We start from the raw sequence: 19476 nt of genomic DNA on the forward strand, positions 1-19476 counted from the left end.
GTGCAGTTCCTTAAACTTGATAGAATATGAGCTTTCTGAGAGGAAAGATTATGACTTTTTCCATTATAGAGTTTCCATTGTGTAGCACAGCTCTTGGTGGTTAGTAAATGGGTTTTTGGTTTTTTGGGGTTTTTTTAAGATTTATTTATTTAATCATGAGAACAGAGAGAGAGAGGCAGAGACACAGGCAGAGGGAGAAGCAGGCTCCATGCAGGGAACCCAATGTGGGACTCGATCCCGGGTCTCCAGGATCATGCTCTGGGCTGAAGGCAGCGCTAAACCGCTGAGCCACCCAGGCTGCCTGTTAGTAAATGTTTTCACAGAATAAATTTAAGTCTGCTTTACCAGAAGAATCTCATGAACTTTTATTCCAATTCCTCTTTAGTCTCTTTCAGTATCTATCATATTGGCTTCTGCTTTTCTCACATATCTTTATTTTATGATACATCTACTTATTTTAGTGGCTCTTGCTTTTCTCCAGGTGTTAGGCATTCTGGTATTCACTGTTACTAACTGGTGCTATAAATACCTGTATAAATCGCTTTTCCCGGGGTGCCTGGGTGGTTCAGCAGTTGAGCATCTGCCTTCACCTCAGGGCATGATCCTGGATTTCCAGGATCAAGTCCCACATTGGGCTCCCTGGATGGAGCCTGCTTCTCCCTCTGCCTGTGTGTCTGCCTCTCTCTTTCTGTGTCTCTCATGAATAAATAAAATCTTTAATAAATAAATAACTTTTCCCCCTTCTGAATTCCTTTCCTGGGCTGTTCCCAAGAATCAAAGAGCATAGATAGTTCAGTAAATTAATTTAGATCATTACCTAATAAATGTTGATACCTTAAGAATTATAACAGTTCTGTGGACTGAATGGATACTCTAGTGATCATGTTATGATTGATTTGCCATTCCTCTCAGAGTTTATGAGTGTAACAAACGCTGCAAATGTGACCCAAACATGTGCACAAACCGGTTGGTGCAGCATGGACTCCAGGTTCGACTACAGCTATTCAAGACACAGAACAAGGGCTGGGGAATCCGCTGCTTGGATGACATTGCCAAAGGCTCCTTTGTCTGTATTTATGCAGGTTGGTAATGAAATCATAAGAGTTGTCTCTGGGGTTAGGACATGGTGGGGAATTCAATCAGTTCAACACACATAAGAAGAAAATGCTTGACATGTGAGTATGGGAGTAAGAGGCCAGGATTTTTCTTCTATAAAGAATAGGACAAATGATGTGGCTGTCTTTGTGGACCAGGAAGGGGACACACAGCCATAAGGACAAGAAGGAAAAAGGATGAATGTGGACGTGAGAATTTTTCAGACACAGGACATGAGAGCAGAGTCCAGTGTATCATTTTCTCCCACATCATTCCACCCAGAGACTTTTAGCATAGCTCAGGGCATCCTTTTGGTAAACCAAGTAGAGGTTGCAGAAGGGCAAGATTGAAAACTAGAGCAAAGCTGCCTGTTCTCTCATAGTTTAGATACAGAGAAGGGAGTATCATCAGAGTAAAGGGAGAACCTATAACGGAGGTGTTTTGACTTGTGTGCTGGTGGGTTCGGTATTGGTGGAAGGATCTCTATACTTTCTACAAGATCCTTATAACCATGGAAGGCCTTTAATTTTCTTCATTCCCAGGCAAGATCCTGACAGATGACTTTGCGGACAAGGAGGGCCTGGAGATGGGTGATGAGTACTTTGCCAATCTGGACCATATCGAGAGTGTGGAGAACTTCAAGGAAGGATATGAGAGTGATGCCCCCTGTTCTTCTGACAGCAGCGGGGTGGACTTGAAGGACCAGGAGGATGGCAATAGTGGTACAGAGGATCCTGAAGAGTCTAACGATGACAGCTCCGATGATAACTTCTGTAAAGATGAAGACTTCAGCACCAGCTCTGTGTGGCGCAGCTATGCTACCCGGCGGCAGACCCGGGGTCAAAAGGAGAATGGACTGTCTGAGATAGCTTCCAAGGATTCCCGCCCCCCAGACCTTGGCCCCCCACATATTCCTATCCCTCCAGTAATCCCCGTAGGTGGCTGCAATCCACCTTCCTCTGAAGAGACACCCAAGAACAAGGTGGCCTCATGGTTGAGCTGCAATAGTGTCAGTGAAGGTGGCTTTGCTGACTCTGATAGCCGTTCATCCTTCAAGACTAGTGAAGGTGGGGAAGGCCGGGCTGGGGGAGGCAGAGGGGAAGCTGAGAAGGCCTCCACTTCAGGGCTGGGCTTCAAGGAGGAGGGAGACATCAAGCAGGCCAAGAAAGAGGTAAGTGGCTTTTGTGTAACTTTGGTGTAGTAACTTAATGTAGCTCACTCTCATTCTTCACATGTAGATTATTTACTGGATGAATATTTCTGTGGGAAACTGGATTAACCCCCTCCCCCCAGCACATTCCTAGTGCTTCAAGGAACCAAATTATTTTAAAATCAACCTGGGATGGGATCCCTGGGTGGTGCAGCGGTTTGGCGCCTGCCTTTGGCCCAGGGCGCGATCCTGGAGACCCGGGATCAAATCCCACGTCGGGCTCCCAGTGCATGGAGCCTGCTTCTCTCTCTGCCTCTCTCTCTCTCCTCTATCATAAATAAATAAATTTAATTAATTAATTAATTAATTAATTAAAAAAATCAACCTGGGAAAGAAGTATCTGGCTCATTCCAAAGAAAAAGATTTATAAGTAGTTTTTTAAAGTGTTATTTCAAGCTACCTACAGCATTTCTGTCTTGTTATAGTTAAAAACCAAGAATTGAGGGGCACCTGGGTGGCTCAGTCAGTTAAGCATCCAACTTTTGATTTCAGTTCAGGTGATATTGTGAGATTGAGCCCTACATCAGGCTCAAGTCTGATTGAGATTCTCACTCCCTCTGTCCCCTCCCTCTCACTTGCACTACCTCTGTGTCTCTGTCGCTCAAATAAATAAATCCTTAAGGAAAAAAGAAAAAGAACTGATTCTAGATGTATTTTTGATGATACTGAAACTGGTATTATAGGTGGCAAACTGTGTCTCCTGTCCCTGTCATCAGCAAGAGTTTGAAACCCCCTGTCAGGAGGTATCCTGATGAGAACATGATTGTACTGTTGAGCTGCAGAGCAGTCTCTTTAGATAGTCTACTTCTCACTAGCTGATGTCTTTGGAGGTCATTTTAGATGAAATCTGATTGTTGGATTTGTTACCCAGGATGGCTGAAAACATTATAACCTTTCACTTGTTTTTTTTCAGGATCCCGATGACCGAAGCAAGATGTCAGTGTAAGAGCCTCTCTTTCTGACTTGTTTCCAAATCTGCCTTGTTTCAAGCCTATAAAAGAAGCCTAAGTAAGAAACAGCCCATAATCTGACCCCCTCATTCTTTCCCCTCCCATTAGACTTACTGAAAGCTCTCGAAATTATGGTTACAATCCTTCCCCCATGAAGCTTGAAGGACTCCGCCGCCCACCTAGTAAGACTAGTATGCATCAGAGCCGACGACTCATGGCCTCTGCTCAATCCAACACTGATGTAAGTGACCTTCTTCCGCAAGCTGCACCTCATCCAACCTTGGGTTGGACTCAGAGTCTGAGGAGTATTTGCCTCACTTCGTCAGGGCCTTAATGATAACTCCCAATATGTCCCTTGTTTATTTGGCTGGGACTTCCTGCTTCATTTTCCTTTAGCCAGCATTCTAATCTTTCTCTTGCTGTAGTCTTAGCCTCTTCTGTCTTACCATAAAAAGAGCAAGAACGTGAATGGGTCCTCTCCATTTACTCTTCTTTCTTCTCACCCTTCTGTTTCCCAGGATGTCCTAACACTGTCCAGCAGCACAGAAAGTGAGGGGGAAAGTGGGACCAGCCGGAAACCCACCACTGGTCAGACTTCAGCCACAGCAGTGGATAGCGATGATATCCAGACCATCTCCTCTGGCTCAGAAGCAGATGACTTTGAGGACAAGAAGAACATGTCTGGTAGTCTCGAAGAATGTTGGGGATAGTAGGAAGGAATGGTAGGAAGATTGGGATAGAGGCTTTTTTCAGGAAGCTAAAGAAGTAGGGGGAAAATACTCAGATCTTAAGAGCTAACACATGTCTGGGACCGTTCTCTGACTCCCAGCTCAACTGTTAACGTTCAATACATCCCCTTCCTCTCCTTTCCCCTTCCCTACTCTTTTTCCTCAGTTCCTTTACCCAACAGATCTAATCCTGCTTGAAAAAACTGCCAGTTAGGATCTTTGCTTTCAGGGTCACAGTATTCCTGCAGTGCAATGAGTGGAATGGAAATAGGGGTAGTATGTCCATTCATGAGGTGGGTTGGGGCCTAACCCTGTTCTCCTTCCTGTCCAGGTCCAACAAAGCGCCAGGTGGCAGTAAAATCAACCCGAGGGTTTGCTCTTAAGTCAACGCATGGGATTGCCATTAAATCAACCAACATGGCCTCTGTGGAAAAGGGGGAGAGTGCACCTGTTCGTAAGAACACACGCCAGTTCTATGATGGGGAGGAGTCTTGTTATATCATTGATGCCAAGCTCGAAGGCAACCTGGGCCGCTACCTCAATGTGAGACCTCTCTCCCCAGATGCTGGATTATCCCACTGTCCTCAAATTTCTAGTTCTTTTAGCACAACTATATAAACCCACCTTGTTAGAAATTCTTGATCTCAAGAATCTTAAAGAGGTAGTTTTCTTTCAGAACTTCTCCACTATGATGGGTAGGATCAAATGGCATTGTTTTTTGTCCAACTCATGCTCACCCCACAAAGCCAGGTTCTGTTTTCTCCATTCTTATGGGTTCTGTCCTTAAACCCACAGCACAGCTGCAGCCCCAACCTGTTTGTCCAGAATGTCTTCGTGGACACTCATGATCTTCGCTTTCCCTGGGTGGCGTTCTTTGCCAGCAAGTAAGAGGGGGTTGGGGAGGGAGATGGTTGGGTAAAAGCAGCGGCCTGAGTCAAGGAGGGGCAAGCCCTCCCCACTTGCTCCAGCTCTACATCCACCTGGAAATGTGCTGCCTTACCACCCTCATCCCTATATTCCTGTCCAGGAGGATCCGGGCTGGGACCGAGCTCACTTGGGACTACAACTACGAGGTGGGCAGCGTGGAAGGCAAGGAGCTGCTCTGCTGCTGTGGGGCCATCGAATGCAGAGGGCGTCTTCTTTAGAGGACAGCCTTCTTCTGAACTTTCTGAACCCTTCCTGAACCATCCTTTTCTCAGGAACTGGGTCTTCCTGACTGTTCAACTCTGACGCCCACATCTCCAATCTAGCTCTTCCCCCAGCTCCTAGTAGGTAGAAATGGGAGCTCTGGATCAGGAGATACCTTCCAGTGTGGTGCTAGCAGGCAAGTTCCCTCCTGCACCTCCTAAAGCTCTGGGGGTGGGGGTGACCATGCCGACCTGGGCCTGATGTCCCTCAGTGCTCCTCCTGGTACTCCCCTCCCAGCTGACATTTGTTCAAGTGTTCATGCTTCTGACAGACTTTATTCCTGGAAGGAGGACTTGTCTTTACTATCCTTGATTTGTATGGTTTCTCGAATGTCTTTTAACAAGATGTTAAAACTAAGACTGTGATTTGATTTATCTTCCTCAGCCCCCATACATCCATTTATGGGTTTCCCCCCCTCCTTACCAAGGGGCAGCTGTCATTAACCTCATATCTTCTGTACCCTTGCTTTTTCTTACTTGCCATACGAAATTTTAAAAAGAAAACGTTGCATAACCACGAGGAAGACTACCTTAGTTTATTTAGTTGATCTCCCTTCTCAATTCCTACTAGTCTCAGACACTTACTGCCATGTTTTACTTAATCTTTAATATATTTTAATTAAAAAAAAAAAACCATTAACAGTACATTTTGGTCTGAAGTGGTCCCTCTGCTAAAATGCCAGGTGCTAGCTGTAATTCTGGCTTTAAAACCAAAACAACGAATGTTTAATAAATAAAAATTAGAACTAGTTGCCTTTCTATTCCAAACCAGCTAGCCTAGGGGATGAGGCCAGAGGAAGGAGGCAGTAAGGTCTTGGACCTGTGACAACAGAGCGCTGGCAGAGCAGTGACACGCAGACCATCTGAGCAGTCCCAGTATGCTCCCCGCCTTTTTGGCAGAGGTAGGGTAAGGGTCATATGTGCCCTCCTACACTCATTTGTGTCTTAAGAAGGAAAAAAAGCTCAGCTTTGGTTTCTGGCCCAAGTTAGGGAGCCTAGAAAGGTAAGCCTTGGTCCATCTTTGGCAGAATGAGGCCCACAGATGGGACAGTAAGGCACGACCCTGGCGGTCAGGGAGTCTGAGGCAAACAGCTAGGTCAAATTCTGAAGAATAAGGAATGTGAGTTGTATCTGCCACCCCCAGAGCTGAGGAAGGGCCTCAAAAGCAATAGAAAGGACAGCTTAGAAACTACAGAGAGGAAAGTAAGTCCATTTCCCCTCTAACAAAAGATATACCAGCCTCCCCTCTACCTGGGGAGAAGCTGGTTAGAGTTTGGTTAAAGGCAACTGGGTGACAAGCAGAGGGTTGGGACATAGAAGAGCAACTCTCTCCCTGCTTTCTCCCTTCTCCCCAGGGCTTAAAGTGGTCCACTGGGGAGAATGGGCTAGTTCCTTGGCTTTATGCATTAATCTGGGGGCAGCAGGGACAATGGTTCAGTCATTCTTACGATGGTTGTTACTAAGAACAGGGTGGCCATTGGCTAAGGGCCGGCTCTTTGCTCCTCCCACAGCTCCAGCCTCTTCCCCCTCCGAGCTCTCGGTTTCTTCCCGGTCGCTGCGTTCATCTTCTACCAGCTGTGAAAAGGGAGAAGATGGGGTTACATGCTGTCTTCAAACCCTTAAGGGATGCTTTTCTCAGCAGGCTCGTCCTGCTGCACCTGGGGCCCCACAGTTTCTTAGCAGGATACAGATCTGGGAGGGAGTTTGGGCTGTTTCTAGAGTTGGGCTGTTACTAGAGTTCTAGTAGTGGGGCCTACAGAGCACTCACCTTTCCAGTTATGAACTTGTGGGCCATGCGCAGAATGAGGTAGGCCCAGAAGATATGCAGCAGCTGTAGCACTCCCATCATGGAATTGAAGAAGTAGTAGCCAAAGAAGGCAGGGTAGAGTTCCAGGGGGTATACGATGGTGCAGTGCAAGATCCTACAACAAGAAAGGAGAAAGTTGTAGGCACAGGAGGCGGTTGGGATGAGGACAGGTAAATGAGGTAGGGAGAGGCAAGATTCCTGATTCCTTGAGGACAGTAGTCTGGCCTCCTACTCACCAGAAGGGCAGGATGACCAGTCGGGTGATGATGAAGACAATGGCAAAGACGATGAAGATGTTGTTGCAGGTGTTCTTCCATCCCGCATAGTTAAACATCTTGGCTGACTGCATAGATAGCCCCCGTTCATCATCACAGGCTCCTAACTCTCCCGTATACACTCATATATACACTGGTTCTGTGCCCCGGCTTCCTTGGTCCCGGGAATGTCAACCCCTCCCACCCCCAAAAAGGGAGAGGGACAGGAAAACCTGCACTGAAGTCTCTAGATTTTAGGAAGTACCCAGGAAGCCTGACCTCTAGTAGGTAGTCGGAAGAGTCATGCAAAGCCATGATCAGAGTCCCTGCTCGGATGTAATTGGCAAACCAAGAGAAGCTGATGAGGATGATAGTAGCCACGTGGTGGATGATCTGTTCCTTGAAATCCTGCAGAAAAGATGCAGGCTCCAGGAAACATTTTCCTCTTCCAGCCCCACTCTATTTCTACTTCCAACCACCCTTCCACTTAGTTCCCCTTAATCCACAGCTCTGTCTAAATACCCAGATATCAAAGGGGAGGCTCTCCATCCCAGGGCTTTATTTTGGCTCCTAGGCTTAATGGCACAGCTTCCTGACCCACCTTGCGCTTGACATCAGAAGCAATGCTGAAGAGCAGGGACCAGTAGAAAGAAAGTTCAATCATGTAGTACCAATACTGGGAAGGGATGGTACTCTGGGAAAGAGGAGAGAAAGAGAAAAGTAAAGAGACCCAAGGGTCTCACCTGACCAAACCCAGCCCTTCTAGCCCAAGATTATTTAGCACCGTAACTCCAGTGCCTTATGCCATGTGTTCCAGAGATCATCTCTTCACAAGGGTATGTCCTAGTCCTGTCCTACCTTGATTCTCTTAATCACCCCAAGTAAGGAGTCAGGACCCCATCATACCTGTATGGGATATCCCTCCCAAACCTTCTTCATGTCATAGAACCAGGGTTTCTGCAGAGAGACGATGGTGAGAGGTCAAAAGAGGAAGGACTCAAATTCTGTGGCTTCAACACCACATTGACGGAAAATCTCCCACCTCCCAGGAACCCCCACTCACGTCCACAATGACGGCCATCCCGGCAATGAAAGCAATCAGGTAAAAGGTGAATCTCCAGCTGGAAGAGGAAGCAGGAAGAATTAGGAGAGTGGCACAGCGTTCTAACCACTCCCAAGTGCCCCTAGTGATACTCCACTGATAACCCAAATCAGCTCACCTAGGTAACCCTTCTCCCTGCATACAGCCATGACCCACCACCCAGCAAGGTGCACCAGACATTCCTCTCCCAGCTTCTCTTGCCCCAGCCTCCCCTACCTGGCTTCTCGGAATTTCTTGAGGAGACTGGGCCGGTCCTGGTTGCGACGACGGCGGAACCAGCGCTCTACCTGGCGGCCAGAGAGCCCACTCTGCCGTGACAAGAGCTCTACCTCTGCCTGGGTGAAGAAGCCCATTATGTTCAGCTTTGGAACTTGACAACACCCCCATCCTCCCGGCATCTCCCAGCAAGAACCTAGGTCAGCACCACTGCCCTCTCCTCACCCACCACGGCTGGCATCACAACCTGCCCCCTCCCCAACAGCACTCGGTAACTCCCAGAGCAGGGCCAGCGGCTCACACCTGTTTGGGCTGTTTGCCACTGGTCAGGTAGAAATGCTCCAAGGTGGGGTTGGGTGGTGCCCGCAGCCGAGTTTTCTCCTTTACATTCAGTAGGGCAGCCAGTGGTGTAGCCACATAACTGAGGAAGGGATAGAAGTGAGAAGCGTCTATGTCTTTTAAAACACCTCAGTCTCTTGGTAGCCCCTAAGCTGAGATGAGGAAAGGCTACAGGCTCCCGCAACTTTCTCCTGGGTCTCAATTTCCCGGCAACCCCCTCTTTGGCCTCCTTGGCCTGCCCAAAGCTGACAAAGCTGCCTGTGTTCACTAGTGACCAGGCAGGGTGGAGAGGGAGAACAAATAACCATTGAAGGAGAGGGCCTGGGGGTGCTGAGCCCTCTGGAAGACAATGCTGTGTTCAGTGGGGGGCACGCAGTAGGAAGGCATCTGGGTCGCCAGAAGAGCAGGGTCCAGGACCAATTAAACAGCGAGAGACAAACTTCAAGTGCAAGGAACTGTGGCTGGCAGCCAGGGAAGGCATGGGAGTAGGTCGGTATGCTTACAGCTCAAAGAAGTATCGAACAATGAGGAAGAGCAGGGCCAGCGGTAGTGTGATATAGAGGTCTGAGGCTTTGGCGTAGACACGTCCATCACGGTCTTCCAGATCAGCCCAAGTTAAGTTCACAGGCAGCCACAGCCGTTCCCACCAGAAGTAGTCATACAAGGTCTGGAACATCCTGAGTGAGGAGGGGGAAGGTAGAGGGCATCACAGGGGGCAGCTATGGGGGCAGAGGGAGATGAAAGTTTCCACGGTGTAACAAAGGAGCAGGGGACAGAGACTCAAGCCCTGCAGGCTGGTCCTGGACAAATCTGTTTCCTCATATGTAATATGGTGGCTTTCCAGTCTTAACATTTACTGTTGACTGCAACTGAAGGTGACGCTGATGACCCCCCGGGAGCCCCAGTTCTCTAGAACTAAGAACCAAAGGATATCCCTGTCATTTTGTTACCCCAGCATGAAAGATAGACTGGGTCTGGCTCCAGAAGTTATAAACAACAATCTGAGTAAAGTGGGAGGCACTCTCTCTCCTCTACCCCTCCCCAGCTGCCCCTTCCATCCCTCAAGCCAACCCACAGCTGGAAGCAGCTTCTTTCCTAGGAAGCCCAAAAACAGACTTCAGGGCTAAGGCAAACCCTACCTTCTCCTTCCCTATAACCCATCTGGGCAGCAGATCCCTAGGGAAAGTTAAGAGGCCAGAGTAAAGCAAAATTTGTCCTCGAATTTAGCATTCTTTAGGGACATATCAGTGAACATCAAACTTACACATGAGACTAACACCCCATGCCCAGCCATCCAGTCCCTGCACACAAGGCAGAAGAACTATCTGAAGCCTCTTTTCAGAAACAAAGGCAAGGCTGCAAAGAATTAGGGATTGGGGGGCAAACAATGGAGACAGAAGACTAATACATCTGATGGAACTAGGAGCTATTTCTTATTAAGGCTCATCCAGAAAATAACTACTCTGCAGGGGAACACCCATCACAAATCAGCTCAGGGAAAAGTTGTTGCTTCTCCTCACCCCCACCCCCACCCCGCTTCCCTCTTTCCTTCCCCTGGAAGAGAAAGGATCTGCAGGGAGATAGTGACCAACCACTGACCACCTGGATACTGGAATGAGGGAGGGTACAGACCTCCTTTGAGGTATCTTCTGGAGCCATTATCTGTGGCTCCTGTGGGACAGCAACTGCTGGGAGCGAAGAGAAGCAGCAAGGTGGTCCTACGGAGTCAGTGATGCCAGTACAAACAGAATACCTGGCAGTCCTGGGACTCAACAATGAACAGTCAGCAGGATGACAGGGGCAGTAGTTTCTGGGCTTGCTAGCCCTCAAACTTTCATGAGGGAGGAGAGGTGGGGGTATTCAGACTGGCCTTGAAACTAAAAGCTGGGCAGCCCCGGTGGCGCAGCGGTTTGGCGCCGCCTGCAGCCCAGGGCGCGATCCTGGAGACCCTGGATCGAGTCCCACGTCAGGCTCCCTGCATGGAGCCTGCTTCTCCCTCTGCCTGTGTCTCTGCCTCTCTCTCTCTCTCTCTGCATCTCTATGAATAAATAAATAAAATTAAAAAAATCTTTTAAAAAAAAAAAAAAGAAACTAAAAGCTGACACAGAAGGAAGGTGGTCTCCTCCCATCCAGAGGGAAGAGAGTGGGAAGATTGTTCTCCAGTGTGACCTGAAGGCCAATTGGTACCACTGGGTGAAGGCTGATCAGATCTCAACTGAGCTGGGCAGGTCCTCCAGCCTGCTCTTCCCACAACTCCGCCCACACCCACCACAGAAGCACTTGCGAAATCCCTCTCAGCCTGTCACGGGTCAGTATTCCAGCTCAAGGACTTTACCCTCTTGTCCCCACTCCTGGTCACTGCTCTCAGATGAAGCCGGAGGTCAACACTGACAATCAAGGAGCTTCAGCCCCACCTTCCCCCAATAACACACACACACACACACACACACACACACACACACACACACTCTCTCTCTCTCTCCTCTCTCAGCTCCTGAGGTACACTGCCCCTTCCCCATTGACCTTAGCCAGAATAAATATTTAATTAGTTAAAGAGATGGAAGCCTTTTAAACTGAACAAAATTAAACATAATTCTCCACAGTGGAACTTTTCCCATATAACCGTGTGCACAATACACTTTTTTCATAGAGAAAATTTAGTAAGGAAAAGGCAGAATGCCTTGTGCTACAACACCTCTGGCTCCTCCCCACCTTTTTAGCTTAGCTAGATTGGAGGTGGGGAAATCTACCTGCTGTGTCCCCTGACTTCTATTCTATGTCTCTTGGAGCCCACCTTGTCCTCCACTGAAAACTAAAGCCAAAGGTACAGACAGGCCTGGATTATTGGGCCCCATTCCCACCCCAGTCAGTGGAAACTGGCAAGAAGTTTCCCTGTCAGGGATATTTTGAGGAAGATTCAGAGGGCTGGCTGGGGTCCCAGAGGGTGTGAGTGGGGCCCCTCTCCCTGACTCCTGTGGCCCAGGAATAAGTCTTCCACCAGTCTACACCTACAAAGGTGAGGAGCTGGGGAAGTTAGCAGAAGAATCAGAGCAGTCATGGGCAAGCACCAGGACAGTGCAACTATCTCAACCCCTTCCCATCCCAAGCAGGGAGAGCCAGGAACACAGTGTGTCCAGAGCTCAGAAATGCAGATTAATGGGCGTTCTCATCCACCTGGGTTTCAGGCTTTCTGTAACCACAGCCCTCCCTTGCTGCCTAGTACTTCCATTAGCAGAGCAGAGCTACCCCTTCCCTGCCCACCCTTTCCCACCCCCAGGGCCCAGCCCAGCAAGGGAGAGGCACCAGATTCAGCAAGGTCAGGACTTCTGACTCAACACAGGGCAGGGTGGGGAGGACAACAGGGGCTCCTGGAAGCCTCACTTACACATCCCCACAGAACCAACAAGTCTGCTCTGAGGCAGCCCTGGTGGCTTCTTGGCACCAGTACACTGAGCCAAGTACGGGATTCCATCAACAAAAGGCTGGTGCAAAAAAAACGGGATGTGTACTCGGAGACAACCCTGCTTTTCTGGCCAGTTGGTCCCTCAGGGTAGATATTTGATTTTCTGATGGAGAAATTACACCTACAGGGCAGCCCGGGTGGCTAAGCGGTTTAGCGCCGCCTTCAGCCCAGGGCCCAGTCCTGGTTCCCTGGGAACCAGGGATCGAGTCCCATGTCCAGCTCCTGCGTGGAGCCTGCTTCTCCCTCTGCCTGTGTGTGTGTCTCATGAATAAAATAAAAAAGAAATCCCTTAAAAAAAAAAAGAAATCACACCTACAGATACTCTTCCACTCACAGAATTTGCTCCCCTCCACACATGAAGAGACAACAGAATGTATGTGTCTCTGTGTCTGTCTCTCTCATACACACACACCTGCTTCAGAGACACAGATGCCACTCTCTCAGGCACAGGCTGGAGAGGGGCCAGCAGAGCAGAGATTTCATGGGCATTGGATTACCAGGAACTTGAATAGGGCTCTGCCCAGCTCCCACCATCTGCCCCATCCCCTACTCACCCCTCCCAAATCGTCAGAGATGGATGAGAAAGGGCAGAGGGTCCCCAAGGGAGTGTATAAACCCAGAATGCTGAGAGGGCAGGAGTTTGAGTCCGTGAAGAAGGGATCTCAGACTCAATGTGAAAACAGTACCATGGGCTCTCAGAACTTGAAGAAATAATTGAGGAAAACAGGATCAATAGAGGAGGAGAAACTGACAAACACCAGGTCTCAAAGGCTCCCAGAGGCCACTGAAGCCTGAGGGAGGATCCAAGTAGTCTTGTTGCAAACTTTCCTTTAGCAACAGCGCATCAGGAACTAGAAGGCAACTAGGATGAAGCCAACAGGAGGTGTGTCATTGCTTCAGGCTGCAGTACAGGTCCTCAAATTTAGCTTGTCTGGGCTGCCCCACTGGAGGCCCCAACACACCCAAATACTGCATGTGACCACAGCCTGCAGGGGCGGGGAGAGGCCGGCAGGTTAAAGAGGCAGAGGTGGGGAGCAGGGCTGAACAGTACAGTAAAGGAACAGGGGGAAGGTGGGACCCCCTCCCCCCCTTGTGGGCCCAGGCGGTAACAGTGGAGAGATGAGGCCCTCCCTACCAGGGGAAAAAAGCTGGCTAGAGGCCCCAGTGAAGGGGGTGAGCTTGGGGTACCAAGGGAGACAAGGAACTCTCCTTAGAACAGTCTTTGCAGATCACTTTATGATTAGGGCCAGGCTGAGGGGCAGGCTGTGGATGAGTCCTTAACCCTCGGCACCGTCACAAGCAGTCAGCTACCGTCACTTAGAGCCGGTCACCTGGACTTTGGTATGGGGCAGCGACCCCTCCAACGAGGTGGGAGCGCCTGCCTGCTGGAGGCCTTCCCAGACTCATCCCGCTATGAAGAGAGGCTCACTGCGCCCCTCAGGATCCTAAGACCCCCGCCAGGACCGCGTCTAACAACTTCGGGAACTAAGCCCAGGTTTCCAGCCAGGAGCCTGGCTTGGGCAGACAGAGAAACCCCCCACGCTCGGGCCAAATATTAGTGCCGCACACCTGCAATTAGCCTACTTGCCAGAGAACCTCCGGGCCAGTGATTAACAAGCCGTGGCCCAGAAAACCCGTTTCACCAGCGGCTCCCCCCCCAGCCCCACACACCCGATAACGGTATAGGACCTCTGCCCTGAGGGGCCGGGGCCGGGCTCACAGCCTCCTTCCTGCTTCCCGTGCAGCACATGGACGCTGCCCTCCGTCCCGCAGTGGGCACCGCGCGCTCCCAGGCCGGCGGCAGGACCCCCACCCCCACCCCTCCACGCGCCGCGGCCGCGGGGCCGACGCAGCCCCCCCCCTCGCGCCGGGGACCTCCTCCCGCCCGGGCCCCCGCGGCCGGCCCCCCCGCTGCCCCTACCTGTTGCCGGGAGGGCTCGCTGCTCGGGCTCCGGGCGGCCTGCCCTCGGGCGCTGGGGCCCCCCCGCCGCCCCCCCGCAGGCCCGCGGCCCGGAGCGCGACCCGCACTGCCCCCGCCCGCCCCGCGGCGCCCCCGCTCCCCCGCCCGCCCCCCGCCCCTCACAGCCGGGCCTCTCCGCCGAGCCCAGCTCTCCCAGCGGCCCCAGCTGCTCCCAACTTTTCCGTGGCCGCTCCCCGCCCCACCCCTGCGTCCCGCCCGCGGCTCCCGAGCGGGGGTCGCGACTCACTCGGCGGCGGCGGCGCGGGGCTGGCGGGGCTGGCGGGGCTGGCGGGCCGGGGCCGCTGCTCCGTGTCTCCTGGCGTCCGCGCTCCGGGCCCCTCCAGACTGGCTCGGCCCGCTCCCTCCTCCCCCTTCCGCCCGCCCGCTCCCGCCCTCCTTCCTCCTCCGCCCGCCGAGCCCAGCCGAGCCGCGGCCGAGCCCAGCCCGGAGAGCAAGGCCGCGAGCGGCCAGGGAACCGGGAGACTGGGCGTGGGCTGCGGCCCGCGACGGCAGCGGAGGGGGAGAGCGGAGGGGAGGGCGCCCCCGGGTCCCCCGCCCCGCCCTCCCCGCCGCGGCCGCCCGAGCAGCCCCGAGGACGGGAGGCGCCTGCCCTCGGGGACAGACCCTGCAGGCGCCCGGGGATCCCGGCCGGGGAGCGGCCGCGCGCCCCCCCGCCCCCCCCCCCGCCCGCGCCCCCCCGCCCCCCCCGCCCGCGCCCCCCCCCGCCCGCGGTCGGCCCCCTCTGCCCCCAGGCCCCCGCCCGACCTGTTGCCACACTTCCCGCCTCTGGCCCCAACGCGCAGCGGACGGAGAAGCCTGGGGGGAGCCTCTTTCCAGTGCTGGCGGCCCCCGCAGCGGCCCCGGGGATTCCGCGGCTCCTCCCCGCGGAGCCTGGGCCCCCCAAGTCACCCCAACACCCCCACCATAAAACCCACTTTCTCCATCCGAGCCCCCGGAGCAGCACACGCCCCCCACGGTACTAGATACTCCTAAAGAGCCAACCTCCAGCTTTTGTTTTGTAAAGTGTGTCTGAGTTTGCAATCCACACTCTTTTTCCCTCTTCTGATTCATATTTTCACAATGTCTTTCTCTTCGTCTGGTAAAATTGATGCTTCAGGGAGATGGGATATGTTTATCCTAGAAAACTGACCTGGACTCCTAGCATGGACAGAACATGGCTGGGAGGTGTCTGAAGGTTTGTTTAGAAAGCAAGCTAGAGCATACTCCACATAGAGGTCACCTCGTTTCTTTTTTTTTAATATATATTTTTTTTAATTTTTATTTATTTGTGATAGTCACAGAGAGAGAGAGAGAGGCAGAGACACAGGCAGAGGGAGAAGCAGGCTCCATGCACCGGGAGCCCGAAGTGGGATTCGATCCCGGGTCTCCAGGATCGCGCCCTGGGCCAAAGGCAGGCGCCAAACCGCTGCGCCACCCAGGGATCCCGGTCACCTCGTTTCTTACCTTGATGAAATGCTGGCATTTTTATACTGTCACAAATAGAACCTCTGACAGTAGCTTCTTTCATGGTTTATCTAGTCTAGTTCAGGTGTTTTGACAGCGCTCAAGAGGGAGACTGACTTCCCACTTATTCCATGGAGATGTTGGCCCTCACCTAAGATCTTTCTAGAGGGTAGAGGCAGAAGCTGACTGATTTCCAAGCTATTTGTTCATTTGCTCTCTGCAGCAGGACCCACAGCCCATTTCCTACCACTGAAAAACTGACAATTATTGGCCCAACCCCTTGCCCATCTGCCACCAAACCAGCCCCTGGGGGAACTGTGCAGCCTTTTTTAGTGGGACCTGCTTCATTTGACTTTTGCCCCAGGCTGAATTCCTCCCTGAAGAGCACTGCTTACATCTTTTTACCTCTCTATAACCCTCTCGCTCCACATTCCGATCCAAAGTTCCCTCTACCTTTCTAAAGAATCCTCCCCCCCCCAAAAAAAAAGAGAATCCTCCCCAGATTTCTCTCTGCTACACACCCACACACCCCTTTGCCAGCAGGGTTCAGTGTCTCCTCTTTGGGCTCCAGCTAATCTTTGGGCCCCTCTCTAACTCCTCACGTCTCTCTCCTTTAGCTTCTGAACCCTTTTCTCAAGCAGTTTTCCTAGATGCCAAGTTTCTCTAAGGTCCCCACAAGACTTTTTGAAATGATTCTTCAGAGGACTGAAGACCGTTTAACTTTTTTAAGATAGCAGCGGGCAGGGGAAGGCTGGGGGCAGAAGTTGGATAAGTCAAGGCCTGAGAAATAAAGATAAGAGGGTGTACCCCTCCTCCAGGAGACAAAAAGAGAAGGTGACTGAGAAGGGGAAGTGGCCTCAAGCAGCATTAGAATGATGCTACCAGTTCTGTAAACATACTTAGGACAGAAGCAGGCACCTGTACCACACACAACACTCCCCACCTCAGCTGGACCAGGAGATTTTGATCACCACCTTTCTGACCCTTCCGGCAGGGCCCCAGGCAGGCATGGCCACACCCACTGTGCCCCAAGCTGCTTGCCTTGCTGTGACTCACTTCCTCTGAATGGGCTGCTGAGGTGGCCCGAGGCAGACAGAGAACACCACCAGGCCTTCAGACTGGGATTTAAGTATCAGGACAGGCTTCTAGGACGGGAAAAGGCATGGACCCCAGCTGAGGAAAGTCAGCCTGACCCAAGTCAGGTTGGCTCCTGCAACACAGAAGCTTATTTGGGTAAAGGAGGAGAGCATGGCTACTATTGTGAACAGAGGAATTTGGGTGCCAGGAGTTCAGGAGAGAAAAAGTTTGATAACAAGACAAAAATAACCAGGAGGAGTTTCTATGTGTTCTGAAATCATGCAATCCAGAGATTTCACAGAAAAATAATATGGAGTCTGGAGTTGAACGAGTATTTACGAGTCAACAGCTAGGCTCTCCATATTACTGCTTGTCCCCTATGTATTCCACTAAGACCCCCAAATCAGCCATGCTCTCATCTAAGAGATGAAGAAAACACAGAAGAAGTTAGATCTGGTTCCAACACATGGCCCTGGGGAAGTCACTCCGTGTCCTGAGTCAGTGACAAGAGGGTCGTAGACCTCATCTCCAAGAACCCCTCCAACTCTGAAATTCTAAAATTTAGAGCTTGGGCGTGAAAGGTGATTAGTAAGCCTGAAAACAACCTCAGCCTGGCCCTGGAGTTGAACAAAACAAAACACCAGGACAAAAGGAATGAGATTCCACCAAGTTTCAGTGGAGCAGCTGTAAATACATCTCACATGCTCTCTCCTGACGCTCCTGGGCCATAAGGATTACTCTTCTGCCTTGTGGCTGCAGTTGTCTACATCCTTCAAATGCAGGGTTCAGCCCGGCTGATCTGGTGGTGGGAGGGCGGAGGGGTGCCTCAAATAGGTGTCTACTTGAGGCTCTTCTTCTGACCCTGCCTGCCCACCAAGTCCACCCAGGAATCTGATGTCTTCCAGAGACAGCAATTTCCAACCAGTGGGCAAAGAGAGCCCCTGGAGGTCTGCGGGTGGAGCCAGGGCCTTACAGACCTCAAGTGGCCACTAGAGGGCTCTCCGCGCTCTGTGGCTTCTAATGCCCTCCTGTGGCCAGATTGAAGATTCGCAACATAGAAGTTGCAGAAAGAGCCAAGACCAGACTCCATAGGGAGACAAGTTAACAATAACAGTTATCATTATAAAATAACATGATGTCAATATTTATTGTTATATATGAGTTAACATTTTGACATGTGTACCTACTAGTCTGTGCAGAGCGTTTTTCTCAAGTGCTCTACATGTATTGCTTTATTTCTCACCATAGCTTGCTTTTTGTTTTTTTTAATATATATATATATAGAGAGAGAGAGAGAGAGAGAGAGAAAGAGAGAGAGACAGGCAGAGGAAGAAGCAGGCTCCATGCAGGGAGCCCGACATGGGACTCGATCCCAGGACTCCAGGGTTACACCCTGGGCTTGAAGGCAGGCACTAAACTGCTGAGCCACCCAGGGATCCCTCACCATAGCTTGTAATATAAACACTATTATTATCTCTATTTTGAAGATGAGGAAACTGGGCACAGAAAGGTTGAGGTAATTGCCAAGGTCACAGAGCAGACCAGAATTCCAAGTCTAAGAAGTCTGACTCCAGAACTTTGTTTTTTTTTCTTTTTAAGATTTTATTTATTTATTTATTTATTTATTTATTTATTTATTTATTTATTTATTTATAGGCAGAGGGAGAAATGGCCTCCCTGCAGGGAACCTGATGTGGAACTCGATCCCAGGATCCCAGGATCACGACCTAAGCCAAAGGCAGATACTCAACCCCTGAGTCACCTAGGTGCCACAGAACCTTTGCTTTTAATCACCATGCTGAAACTGAGTCCCATTTTCCAGGTTGCTGTGTAAATTATGGATGCTCGATGAAATCACAATTTCAGATGAACAACAAATTATTTGTTAGCATAGATATATTCCATGAAATGGTTGGGTCATACTTAATACCAACAAATCATTTGTCATTTACCTGAACTTCTAATTTAACTAGGTATCCTGTATCTTTATTTTTTAAATTGGCAGCCTTATTTTCAAGGCATTTTTCTCTGCCAAATGCAGAGAAAATCCCCCATATGAATTAGGTAACATATGTTACCTAATTCAGCTATTCCAGGATGGCTATTCTTGGGGGTCCAGGAGGACCCCTCCACACACATCAGCCTCTCCCAATAGTCCCCCTTTTTTTTCAGGTAAAGAAAAAGACATAGAAATCTGAAATGAGGGATCCCTGGGTGGCGCAGCGGTTTGGCGCCTGCCTTTGGCCCAGGGCGTGATCCTGGAGACCCGGGATCGAATCCCACATCGGGCTCCCGGTGCATGGAGCCTGCTTCTCCCTCTGCCTGTGTCTCTGCCTCTCTCTCTCTCTGTATCTGTCATAAATAAATAAAATATTAAAAAAAAAAAAAAGAAATCTGAAATGAAAAAAAAAGAAAAGAAAAGAAAAGAAATCTGAAATGACTAACTGAGGTTACAGAAGAGAACAAGTGGCAGGGCTGGGGCTTAAACCCACGTTCTCACAGCAAAAATTGGTGGATGCTTTCCACTTGAACAGGAGACAAAGTGAGAAGCAGTGATTGCCACCAATGAAATCTCCCTCTGTGCATTCTTAGGCCTAGTCTGCCCTGTGGAAGAGGGGCAGGTC

General features: G+C 50.7%; 2 protein-coding genes across 7 annotated transcripts in view; one reads left to right on the top strand and one right to left on the bottom strand.

Annotated features, from left to right (window-relative positions):
- Nucleotides 1-5528, top strand: part of SETDB1 (SET domain bifurcated histone lysine methyltransferase 1) — a 32850-nt gene extending 27322 nt beyond the window's left edge. For 4 of the 5 annotated variants that reach the window (XM_038562149.1, XM_038562148.1, XM_038562146.1 and 1 more), the window contains exons 15-22: nucleotides 913-1082; nucleotides 1638-2266; nucleotides 3219-3247; nucleotides 3364-3496; nucleotides 3774-3939; nucleotides 4315-4526; nucleotides 4779-4867; nucleotides 5011-5528. In XM_038562149.1, the coding sequence (XP_038418077.1) occupies nucleotides 913-1082; nucleotides 1638-2266; nucleotides 3219-3247; nucleotides 3364-3496; nucleotides 3774-3939; nucleotides 4315-4526; nucleotides 4779-4867; nucleotides 5011-5128 (1546 nt within the window). In that variant the 3' untranslated portion in view covers nucleotides 5129-5528. The remainder of the gene's footprint in view (nucleotides 1-912; nucleotides 1083-1637; nucleotides 2267-3218; nucleotides 3248-3363; nucleotides 3497-3773; nucleotides 3940-4314; nucleotides 4527-4778; nucleotides 4868-5010) is intronic. The other variant, XM_038562150.1, reaches the window with a different exon arrangement.
- A 163-nt stretch (nucleotides 5529-5691) lies between these two features.
- Nucleotides 5692-14709, bottom strand: CERS2 (ceramide synthase 2). Of its 2 annotated transcripts, none has more exons than XM_038562160.1 (11): nucleotides 14559-14709; nucleotides 9392-9565; nucleotides 8853-8970; nucleotides 8550-8668; nucleotides 8295-8352; nucleotides 8138-8188; nucleotides 7833-7925; nucleotides 7511-7639; nucleotides 7214-7320; nucleotides 6939-7092; nucleotides 5692-6745 (listed from the first exon to the last, which is right to left on the bottom strand). In XM_038562160.1, exons 2-11 carry the CDS (start codon nucleotides 9562-9564, stop codon nucleotides 6605-6607), a joined length of 1143 nt encoding a protein of 380 aa, XP_038418088.1. In that variant the 5' UTR covers nucleotide 9565; nucleotides 14559-14709; the 3' UTR covers nucleotides 5692-6604. The 2 variants fall into 2 exon arrangements, with proteins under 2 accessions (XP_038418088.1, XP_038418089.1); XM_038562161.1 differs by lacking the exon at nucleotides 14559-14709 and adding an exon at nucleotides 14273-14348.
- Nucleotides 14710-19476: the final 4767 nt, after the last annotated feature.

The sequence above is a fragment of the Canis lupus genome, chromosome 17 (genome assembly GCF_011100685.1).
Source record: "Canis lupus familiaris isolate Mischka breed German Shepherd chromosome 17, alternate assembly UU_Cfam_GSD_1.0, whole genome shotgun sequence".
Taxonomy (NCBI): Eukaryota; Metazoa; Chordata; class Mammalia; order Carnivora; family Canidae; genus Canis; species Canis lupus.